Source organism: Lepidochelys olivacea (assembly GCF_965140295.1).
Source record: "Lepidochelys olivacea isolate rLepOli2 genome assembly, chromosome: 5".
In the NCBI taxonomy this organism is placed as follows: domain Eukaryota; kingdom Metazoa; phylum Chordata; order Testudines; family Cheloniidae; genus Lepidochelys; species Lepidochelys olivacea.
Genome location: NC_140415.1, coordinates 129,345,989 through 129,358,249, shown reverse-complemented (window position 1 = coordinate 129,358,249; position 12,261 = coordinate 129,345,989). Strand labels below are relative to the sequence as shown.

At 41.3% G+C, this 12,261-nt stretch overlaps 1 protein-coding gene across 1 annotated transcript in view; it reads left to right on the top strand.

Annotated features, from left to right (window-relative positions):
- LOC311520784 (protein regulator of cytokinesis 1-like) overlaps window positions 1-12,261 on the top strand; it is a 36,081-nt gene that overhangs the window by 10,683 nt on the left and 13,137 nt on the right. The window contains exons 3-6 of the mRNA XM_084628568.1: window positions 3,190-3,312; window positions 6,636-6,869; window positions 7,510-7,680; window positions 9,266-9,415. Coding sequence (XP_084484694.1) covers window positions 3,190-3,312; window positions 6,636-6,869; window positions 7,510-7,680; window positions 9,266-9,415 — 678 coding nt within the window. The remainder of the gene's footprint in view (window positions 1-3,189; window positions 3,313-6,635; window positions 6,870-7,509; window positions 7,681-9,265; window positions 9,416-12,261) is intronic.

Below are 12,261 nucleotides of genomic sequence, written 5' to 3'. Positions count from 1 at the left end.
TCTCTACGTAAAAGAATAAATGGACACAAATCAGATGTCAAGAATTATAACATTCATAAACCAGTCGGAGAACACTTCAATCTCTCTGGTCACGCAATCACAGACATGAAGGTCGCTATCTTAAAACAAAAAAACTTCAAATCCAGACTCCAGCGAGAAACTGCTGAATTGGAATTCATTTGCAAATTGGATACTATTAATTTAGGCTTAAATAGAGACTGGGAGTGGCTAAGTCATTATGCAAGGTAGCCTATTTCCCCTTGTTTTTTCCTACCCCCCCCCCCACCCCAGATGTTCTGGTTTAACTTGGATTTAAACTTGGAGAGTGGTCAGTTTGGATGAGCCATTACCAGCAGGAGAGTGAGTTTGTGTGTGTATGGGGGTGGGGTTGAGAAAACCTGGATTTGTGCTGGAAATGACCCACCTTGATTATCATGCACACTGTAGGGAGAGCGGTCACTTTGGATGAGCTATTACCAGCAGGATAGTGAGTTTGTGTGTGTGGTTTTTGGGAGGGGGGTGAGAGAACCTGGATTTGTGCAGGAAATGGCCCAACTTGATTATCATGCACATTGTGTAAAGAGTTGTCACTTTGGATGGGCTATCACCAGCAGGAGAGTGAATTTGTGTGGGGGGGTGGAGGGTGAGAAAACCTGGATTTGTGCTGGAAATGGCCCAACCTGATGATCACTTTAGATAAGCTATTACCAGCAGGACAGTGGGGTGGGAGGAGGTATTGTTTCATATTCTCTGTGTGTATATAAAGTCTGCTGCAGTTTCCACGGTATGCATCCGATGAAGTGAGCTGTAGCTCACGAAAGCTCATGCTCAAATAAATTGGTTAGTCTCTAAGGTGCCACAAGTACTCCTTTTCTTTTTACAGAGGAGGTGAGAATTATCACCGTGTTAAAAATAAGAAAACAGGTGAAGTGAATTTGATGAAAGTAATTTTAGCATCTGCAAAAGTGGACATGCATACTGAAACTTGATGTGCAAAATCTAGCGATATTAAGGGAACATAGCTCTAGGTTTAGTCCAAACCTTAATGTGCATAGAAAATTGGGCCTGAGAGACAAGGTAACAATCCTCAGGGACTATTTTCTAAGGATTGCTACCTTCTTTTTTCTCTGAGAATATTTTCTAAGCATATGAAGCTTCTGACTATATCTAGGCCTTCATTTCTCAAACTTCATTGCACCATGACCCACTTCTGACAACATGACCCCAGGAATGGGGACTGAAGCCTGAGGTTGCTGCCCTGGGTTGGGGGGCCCAAAGCCCAAGCCCAAACACCTCAGGCAGGTGGGGCCAAAGCCCAACCCCAGGGGCTTCAGCCCTGGGCAGAGGGCATGTAACCTGAGCCCTGCTGCTGAGGGCTGAAGCCACTGGACTTCGGCTTTGTCCCCGGGGACTGGGACTTGGGTTTCAGCTTCATCCCCAGGCCCAAGCAAGTCTAAAGCCAGCCCTTGTGACCCCGTTAAAATGGATCCCCTGATCTAGACCTGTGTTCCCTTAATGTCCCAAGATTTTGCACATTGATTTTCAATATGCATGCCCATTTTTGCAGATGTAATGACTTTCACTAAATTATTTTCATGTGTCTTAAGAAACATGATTTAACAACTGATATAACGTTAGTCAAGTCACCTCTTGGCCATTCACCAGAATACTGTGCAGGAATCCAGCTGCTGAATCCTCAGCTGCCTTAAGCCTCCAAAATCTGACTGGACTTCAGGCACTGCAGTTTTCTTGGATCCTCTAGGCACACTTGGGCCACAGACACTGTGTCTGCTCTCTTCTGAGAGCTGCAACGCTGTGGCCTGCTGCCCAGTCCCTAGAACCAGTGCTGGCCACTCAGACTCTCCCCATAGCTTAAACACAACCTCTTTCAGAGCTCCTGCTATGGGATGTTCTGGGTTCATAGTTTACCTTCTCAAGGGGAATATGAATAGTGTAACACAAATGCACTTTGCACAGGATTCTAAAGCCCGTACTGTTACTCACATGAGGAAATACAGTTCCATACAAAAATAAAACCTACATACCTTTATCTGCTGCAGTTTCTTCACCATTCCAGAGCATTCTTTGGGCTGAGGTCAGTCGTCTGGACAGATCCAGGGTCCTTCTGCTGCATGGTTTGTGTTCTGAAACATGGACACTTCTCTCTCCTGCCCAAAAGCTCCCATGTGGCTCTCCCAGTCTTCCCACTGAGAGTATATCTACATTGCAAACAGGAGGTGTGATTGAAGCACATGTAGGCATACCTGAGCTAGCTCTGAGTCAAGTCACTACAAGTAGTAGTGTAACTGCAAGGTCACAGGCTAGCCACCCAAGTAGTCTAGCCTGGAACCATGGGTACGTAGTAGGGCAGCAAACATGTGCTGCCACACCTACACCACTAATTTTAGCCATCTGGCTCTATCATGGCTAGCTTAGGTGTGTCTACATGTGCTGCAATTGCACCTCCCTGACTGCAGTGTAGGTGTACCATAATCCTTTTTAACCCTTGCTTTATCTGTCCTCTTTGGAAATTTTCCGCTCCCCCCGCCTGCCCAACAAGTAGGCAGAAGTGTAGCTACTCCTAGGCTCCTGCTAACATCAATATAGCTATTGGCTAGTCACAGTACAAACATTAAAGTTAGGGATCCTCCATTGTCATGGTTTACACTTAAAATTTAGATTGATCTAGCTACGTTGCTTAGGGGTGTGAAAAAATTCACACTCTGCGTGATGTAGCTATGCCTACCTAACCCTGGTGTAGACATGGCTAGGCTGATAGATGAATGATGCAGTTGACATAGCTACCACCACTTAGGGAGGTGTATTACCTACAGCAATAGGAAAAACTTCCATTGTTAGACACAGTTTTTATCTATGCTACAGGGTTAGTGTTGCATAGCTATAGTGCCAAAGCTATGCTGCTGTAGTCCCTGTAATGTAGATAAGCCCTTAGTCTGGTGTGTTTCTGATACAGGTCCTGTCAGCAATGGTGGATAAACAGAAATAGAGGCATTTCATGATACTGCAGTTTTCATAGTGGCAACCTCATAACATTAACCAGAAGTTGTACAGCAATTTACAAATTATATTGATAGTTTAGCACTGGGCCCAGTGTTGGGCTTGATTACTGTGAAGTATGTTAGATCTATCCAAGTTATTAATAATTATTTTGTACCCTTTCCTGGGCAGGATCTGTTGAACGAAATGATTACAGAGGAATGCCAGTTAAAGGAAAGAATCGAAAGCAGCATTGAACGCCGTAAAAAGGAATTGACGTCTCTGAGAAATGAGCTGTCACTGGATCCCTACCTGGTAAGATGGGTCTAGGTTTATTATGCCTGACACACAATCTACTAGTTGACTCCAAGGTTAAAGTTGCTGTTTGAAACTGTTCAAATATGGATTAAATGTTCCCATGTATGTGGTCTTTTGATGTAAAATTTCAATGTTAATATTTATGCTCTTTGAATTTTCTATACAAGTTTTGGGTTTTTTCTTTTTCTTTTTGGTGTTTTCTCCCCCCCGCCCCCACCATACAATTTTCATAAGAAATCTAAAGCTGGTCTCTAGCAGAACATCTACCTCTATTATAATTTGCTTTTAAAAGTATGGGTCTATAGGGATCAATTCTGAGCACATCTGCTAAAACAAGTAGTTTATAGAAAAATACTAGACTAAAGGTCAATTTGCTTTTTATATTAACAAACAGTTAATGTAGCTGCAGAGGCCATCAAATCTCTCCCTTCAGAGAAATTCATGAATTGCCTATTGAAAAATGACTGCTACTGTGATCTGAAGACTGAGGGCTCAGGCCGCATCAGTTAAAATGGTTGCCATTTTGCTACAGTAGGAAAATGTGGAAGCTTACGAAGCCTTTGGCAAATATGACCACTGCCTCCTATTGTTCCTGGTGAGAAGGATACTCCGTTGATATCAGGAATGATTGCAGCTCCTCCCTACTGTTTCAGGAGTAGAGAGGATCCCTGTGGGGAATAAAGGAATATGAGGGGCAGGGAAAGCTGGAGAGGAAACTGGGACATGTTTCATAACCTCAAACCCGTTTACTTGTCTTGCACAAAAAAATTAGACTACTTCCTTCTCTTGCCTTAGTATAACTTAAACATGATCTCTATCTGCTATGTTCAGCAACCATTGTGAGCTGTCATGACTTTGTCCAAGGAAGACCAGTCTCCAGAATTCCATGTTGTCTGGTACACATGGAGCTTAATCCTTGTGTAACCTTGCAGTAAATTCCCTGCGACATGGGACATTGGTCCTGACAAACTTGATAAAGTTGCCTTTGAGTTGCCTTTGTCCACATAGGCTTGTTTCTTAGATGAGAAGTCATTTTCCTGGTAGCAGTGGTGTGTGCTCTCAGTGACTAATCTGATTTAAATCAAGTCTTAAGTATAATGTGGTGGTGCAGACACAGTTTGGAAAGGAGTTCTGCATTAGTGATGCTGTTCTGCCCAGAGTGTTCCATGCCTGTGTCACTGTCTGGCCCAGTGTAGCTCTGAATGGCCATCAGTCTTGTGAATGGACCCAAGTGCTGGACCCAAACGTTTGGTCCCTTTTCCTATCTCTGAGGGTTTCAGGCAACTCCCAGGTGCAGACCCCATGTTTGACATTTTTCTGAGGCAATGGGACACCAGAGTTTGGCCACCTTAGACCCCAAAATAGTACCTCAGCTCTCCTGGGCCACCAATTGCTTAGACACTTTTTCGCTGGAGTCTTGCAAGCTCCACAACTGTGGCTTCAGGGACAATGTGCCAAAAAACACAGGCTTAGGTATCTGGTTAAGAAATTCCTGTGTGACCTTTTTAAAGCATGCTAGTGTTAGATTTTTTGAAAAACGCAAATTTGAACATAGCCGCCACCACCTCCCTTTCTTCCTTGTCTGATCTTGCTACTCCTGTGAATCCTAGGTTAGGACTAGGAAGCACTGCCTGTCTACCTTAATCTGGTCGTCTTGCACATGCTGGTTGTCTGGCCACTTTGTTTTAAGAGGAGTGCTTCTCTAATAGTCTTTGTCCCCCTTTTGCCCATATGCTTTGGTAGGGGAGTTCCAAGTCTCAGCCTACCTCCCACGCCCCATTGGCTTCTGTGCAGCGTCAAAGTCAATGGCTCTACCAGTTGAAAACCCTTTGTTGCAGTTGGAGAGAGTCTTTGAATGTTGACTGCCCTTTAAGGCTCTGACACAGTGTCTGTCTTTTCACTAGGTGTCAGATCCCTGTTACAAAATGCTCTAATCCATAAAGGCGATTGCAGCATAAAATAGCCCCCCTGAAACAAAATGAAGTTCACCAAACAAAACGGGTTTCAAAATTTGACACAGACATATATCCCCAACTTGTCACAGCTTACAACTCCATCCCGGAAGACTTACCTCCATATGCTCTGTTAAAATCCTTGAACATCTACTTAGAGCACACTAAAGCCCCTAAAGTCCACCCAGTGCATAAGGTTTTCATACCAATTTGCTGGTTAATTCAGTTACCAAAAGACCATGGCAAAGTGTATGTCTGTTTCACACTCCTTTGACCTCCTTGGCCCGAAACTACAAATCCATGTCAATCAAGGCTTGCTAGATTGGAGATAAGAGTGCATAGCTTGCTTTAGGAATATTTCTATCACAGACTTGCCAAGCAGTTTACAGGCTCCCCTCCTTTCACATTCACACTGTGCTGTTGCTTGGATTGATTATCTGTATAGGACTCCTTGCGCTCCAGAACTTGTTCCCAGGGTTAGATGGCCAAAATCTTGTAACCAGAACCTGTTTAATTGGATGGTCCTTCTTCTCAGTTGACTGACTTTTGACAGAGTGTTTACTCTTAAAAGTGGGCTCATTGTGCTTGAATATTGAGAGATCTTGAAGGTTTGGATCAGGTATACATATACTCATTATATATTAACTCTAGTTTAAAAAAACCAAACAAACCTGCTTATACTATTGGCCCTGTTGCTCCTCACTGTAATTGTGCTGTTTTCTTCTGCAATATCCCTTGAGATTTATTGCACTAAAGAGTGCAAATTCTGCACACAGGGTGTTCTCTTAAAGAATTGAAAACTTGCCTGTAATTTCCCTCTGATCATATGTTGTGGGTTTCTCATGTACCTGCTACTTCTCCTCAGTTTGGATTTTTAACACTTTTCTAGATGTTTCCTCTTGCACCTTGTCCATTCTTCTCTGAGACACGATATTGTAGTGATCATATTAAATTGGCTTATCCTTGGAGATTTGTCTCCTGCTCAATCAAAGGAATTGACTGGAATTTTGGAAGGTGTCTTTTATACTTGTGGGGATGGGCCTAGCTATGTGATGGCCTGTAAGTAGGGGAGAAAATGGGGTAGGGGACTGTCTCTATAGCTGCCCGAAGGATTAAACTTCTGGGCTACGGGAATTTTATCAGTCTTAGGTGAAACAACTAAGATCCCAAGAATGAGAACGTGAGAAGGTAAGTAACTTCAGTGAACAGAAGTACAGGTCTCTTTCCCTTCTAGTTGCACACACTGAAGTTTTGGTCCATCACACATTGATTGTACCTGACTACTTTTCTTGATGCCAAGTCACAACCAAATGTTGCAAGGCATTATGTATCCTTACGATTACAAAACATGCTTCAAAAACTTCACAGGCTGAAGAGGGTATATCCATCCTTCAGATGGAGAAAGATCTACGACTGGCACTAGACGCTACACTCAAAGAAAAAAATGAGAGGCTGGAGGAATTAAAGCAACTTCAGCAGCAAGATGAAAAGCTCTGTGCTGAGCTTTTTGCTACCCCTTACTATATACCAACTGGCAGCATTCCGAGTCGTTCACAGCTGGAAGAGTTAAAGGAACATGTTAGGATGCGTTCAGATGAGAAGGTAAGTGATGTTTAAAAAAAAAAAAAATCCAATAAATAGAGTGTGATTTGGGGCTATAGAGGAAAGTGTTTTCCACCTCTGCATTTTAACCAGAAAAGAATGCTAGTTGCAGTGTCCTCTGATCGCTGAGTGTAGCTAATACTACTTAGTTTAATACTGATTTTTAATCCAGTTTAATTAAATCATATTATGGCCTAATTATCCGTATATATTTAAAGGCATTATATAGCTGAGACATCTCACCCTGTTTAAGGAGTTCTTTAAAAGTTATTATGGAAAATAATAGTGATGAAATTTTAAAATGTTTGTCTAAAGTACAACTTCACACTGTCTAAGAATAAAATTTTAAATGCTGTTCCCATGAACTGAGTTCCCTTTTCTCCCTTTGTGATTACCAGATAGTGCTTGGATAATGGCGTACACTTCAGCTTCTGTGCAGTGCTTTTAAGTTTTAGATAGTTTTTGTACAGTATAGTTACAAAGCTATCAATCCATACTCAGAAAATGGAGTGACCTGAACTAGCCAAATCATATTACTTTCGCTATTGCCTTGACATGGTATCTTAATCTACAGAGCCTCAGTATGAGACAATATTCTAACCAATTGTATATAAAATGCTTGTTTTTAATTTTTCAATAGAAACAATGTCTGGAAGTTTTTCTCAAACTAAGAAATGAAATCAGGCAGTATAATGAAGAGATTGGGCATACACCTGATTCTACTCTTGAAAAAGAGGCGCTTTCTGATGATGAGGAACCTTTTTGTCTTGCCAGTAAGAACATTGAAGCTCTTCAAACACTTGTTAATAAGGTTAGATTTTTAAGTGACTAAGAGAAGATATAGGAACTGTTCTTAACGATCACATGTAACACTGACACCTATAATTAGGCTGCGTAAGCATTGCCATTATAATACTTCCTACATCCTTAAGAACATAGGAATTGCTATGCAAGAGCAGTAGTAATCCATTGCGTCTAGTATTTTGTCTGGCAGTGGCCAGATCTAGATGCCTCCCCTCCTCCTCTTTGTGGCTATATGGACAGGATTGCTATCCTGTGCTTGGTGCTCCCTTAGGGCTCAAGCAAAGCCAGGGGAGCAGACAGAGTGCCTATTTTTCCCCCTTCTTCTTAGCCATTAGGCTTCTGAGAAGCTGAAGCAGAGTAGATGGACTAGCATTTTCTAGCACTCCTATTCACACTCTTTTGAGTGCTCTGGGGATTCAGGGGAGAAAAAGGTAGCACCATGCTTTCCTTTTTTCAGTTTAGTTTGCCTCCTCTCAATTCTGAACAAAACTGCAAGAACTTATTATAATTTTTTCTAGACCAAGAACCAAATACACAGGAACTCAAAGCCCGTTCTTAAAGATAGCTATATTGAATAACTAATATCCAAATACCATATATGGTAGCATCTGTTTTATGATGAGCACACAAGCCACATGTTTCAAGACAATTAAATGCTAAAGTCTTTCAGTGTGTCTTGACTTCCTTGTTCTTTGTTCTCTTCTGTTAACCTCAGAATTGATAATAAATAAGCCATTGGCAGTATATGCGCAATGCCTTTAGATTGGAAATAGAAGGTCTTAATTTAAGTACTCTATCAAATAAACCTGTTCTGCAACAGTTCGCTAACTCATGCTGGTCCATAAAACACTTGAAGCTGCTGGAACCTTGTCTGTTAGGGCTGGTGGGATTGATAATGTTAATGCAGCTGAGTTGGTGGGAATATTTTAAATCCCTGGTATACATGCAGTCTTAGAAATGGATTCTCCTATTTGTTGTTGCATGATAATAGGCCAGCTTGAGAGCTTCCACTATCTACTCTTTAACAATTTTGTTTGAGCTTCCAATGCTATGTCTAACGCTTCACCAGCAATAAATTCATTTAATATAATAAAATTCAGTCTTCAGGCATGTCCTGATAAGAATCAGCCAGAAGGGAAGGGTTATGACTGTTTCCACAATGTACCATAAACTCTGAGTGGCAGTTGCTATTAGTAATGTCAAGTGATGATAATTTGCAGGGTTACTGGCAACTCTTGATTTCTGGTTGTATTAATGATTTAAAGATATTTTTCTATCGGCTTACATCAGGAATGAACTAGACCTTTGGACATTACAATAATATTTGTGTTAAAGAGTATAACCTTGCATCAAAATAGTGACTTATACTTAACTGTACAGATCCCACAAACTTAGTGTCCTCACTGCAATGCTGTAAGAACAAGCTTTCTTCCTTTTTCCACATCTTTACTAGAGCGTGTACATTATTTCTCTTCCATTGTGGGTTGGTTCACCTTGCTATTATACTGTAATTTCTCAGCGTTCTTCTACATTAAGGTGCTATCCTCTCTGAAGTAAGTTTACCTCATGCTATCATACTATGTGCCTTGTAGTTGCAGTTGAAGAAAGAATCAGTAATCTCAACTCGGGAGGCTCTCAAGGAGAAGGTACGACTTCTGTGGAATAGACTGCACTGGCCAGTAGAGAAGCAGGAACAATGTAAAATGAATATTAAAGGCTCCATTACTCAAGAAGTTACCATGGTAAGACAAAACCTTGCATATTTTTCATCAGACTACTTCCCCTGCCTTTCTTCTTACAGAAATTATTTTAGGTTTTTCTTTAAATAGACAAGCTTTGTCACAAAATCCAACTACATAAGAAATGCAAGGCTTACACTGAGAACTCACTCTGAGTGAAGGCAAACCCTTATGTATATTCAGATTCCCCTTAAAGTGGTATTTTTGCTGGCAATTGAACCTGTACTACTGTTGCTTTCAATCTGAGGTTGAAACTCTGTCTTCTGAAGTCAGCAACACTTGGGCATGACTTAGGTGCCCTTCAGTTTTAGAGTTCCTTGCAGTTATTGGTTCAATTTCCAGACAGGGTGGATAAAAATCATTATTTAAAACAAGATTTTTTTTTTAAATTAGGTTAATTTACCTGTTAGTACTCCTTCACTATTTTACCACTTTATGGGCTTAAATTGCTAAACATATGTCTTGTACTATTGGTTTCTTAGTTGGTGATAGAATTTCAGATTGTACATCGATCATTTCTGCCAAGATGTTTCACACTCAAAATGTTTATATGCTGAAAAAGACAAGCTCATAGTGTGAACGCAAACTTGAACACGAAATAGGGGAATAAAAGCCCATGCTACATTTATAGTCTGCACCACTTTCTGATATATTGAACTTCTCCAAGTTAAAAAAAGATGACATATATTTCAATACGCTATACTCATCACTTTGAAGTGACTTAAAGCACAAATCTCACTCACGTAAGTGGTTTTAAAAATCCCACCCTTGGGTACCTAAATGCGGGTGATGCCTTGCCTTGTCACAGTGCTCACCAGGCATCGCAAGCTGTTTAGTTTAGTGTGCGATAGCTCATTCAGGATATGTTGGGCTGTACTGACCATTAGTTGAATCTTGAAATTTTGTGTCAGTTTTTGTAACAGCTAATGCTATTAAGACCTTGATTGGTGGGGGGGATCTCTTAATCAAAACCCTGGATGTTGCATAAATGTTAAACAAATGTTTCTGGTGGTGGTAAGTGTTCTCTGAATAGAAATTAAGTAGCTACCCATAGGGCCAATGGGTATCTTGAATTCAAAGAAGGCATCACTTTCTTCTGGAGGCAGAAAGCGAGGTAGGAGAAAAATGTCTCTGGAAAGTAATCTTACTCATTTTGGTTGCTTAAACTTCAGTTATAGCCCAGGGCCTCAACCAGGTCAAGACCCTGTTGTGCAAATTGACTCATTTGATTGGATAGAAGCTTCTTATTAAAATGGAAGCTGTGGTGTCAGTGCTTCAGGAAATCAGGCCACTTAAGTCTAACTTTAGGGACACAAACTTGAACACATTCTAGTGGACAGTGAAATATTTAAAACAGCATTCAGACTGCATCAGGGCAAATGCAGCGAAAACTAAATCACACTGGGAGGAAACCTGAAGGCTCTGAATAAGAAGTGTGTGCGCCACTCCCTGTTACAATCTGTAGGCAGCAGAGGTTGATGGAGTTCTTGGTCCTGGACAATTAAATTGCTCTAATGTCAAATTCAAAGTGCAAATACCTCAAGAGGCCAAAAATCTTGGTCATTGACTCTTTGCACGAATCTCTTGTTACATCAGAAAAGCACCAAATGTTAATTGTAAGCAATACAAGTTGTGTGTCAAGAGAACTAGATGTCTTTAGCAGGAAGTCTGGCTCTATGAACCAACAAAGACCAGATTATCGGCAATGCTAACTTGTCAAAGACATGGCAACAAGGCTCCAATATTAATCCCGCCATAAATTCAGAGTACTTAACTCTGCTAGAGTGATGTAATAACCAGAGCAGGAAGCGTTGCAGCTAAACCAGTGGCTCCCCTCTTAAGAGCCTACTTGGGTCAGGATAATTTTAGACCTGGTAATGCCTTTACCTGGTAACTCTCTGCAGTCCATGTCCCCCTGTAATAATGCAAATACTGCTCTAGGAGTCTTAGTTAAGGTAGATATTGGAGAGGGTAACTTTTACCTCATTTGTGCTCAAAGTAAAACTATTTCCCCCTATTTATTCCTACCCCCGCACTGTTCCTCAGACGTTCTTGTCAACTGCTGGAAATGGCCCACCTTGATTATCATTACAAAAGATACCCCCCCACCCCGCTCTCCTGCTGGTAATAGCTCACCTTAAGCGATCACTCTCATGTTGCCGGCACAGAGTGCCCAAGGCAAGCAACAGTTGGGTTCGTTGCCTGGTGTGCGTCGCGCCAATGACCACAACGTGGTGGAGAAGCAGAGAGATTTATTTGAAGCTTTAAATAGGGCGCAGGGAGACTGAGCTGTCTTAAATCTTGCAGCCCCGAATGCAGATTACAGTATACAATTTATACCTTTGCTTATTTTATTACATAAGCTTATATAATTAATTACCTGTTGCCCCATATAATACTGTAGCCAATCAGCTAAAGCAGTCAGTTGTGTTTTTTCTTAGTAGCATTGCCTGAGCTTTGCCTTATTTGGGTTTATTTGTTATTAGTTTTTGCTAAATATTTTTGCTTTATTTATATGTTTTTTAGGCCGAAGCTGGCCTTGGCTAGCGAGCCGTGTGCAAAGCTGTTTGTTTGTGTGCTAGCTTCCTTATAGTTGTGCAGGGTCACAGAAAGTTCAAGCAGCAGAGGGGCTTCAGTTTGCCTGGGCCTAGAGCAAGAGGGTTTTATTGACACTTGTGGTTTTTTACCCTCTTGAGTTACCTAGAGTAGTGCCCAGTGTTACCAACAGTAACACCCATGGTTTCATGTTCTCTATGTATACAAATCTCCCCACTGTATTTTCCACTGAATGCATCCGATGAAGTGAGCTGTAGCTCACGAAAGCTTATGCTCAAATAAATTTGTTAGTC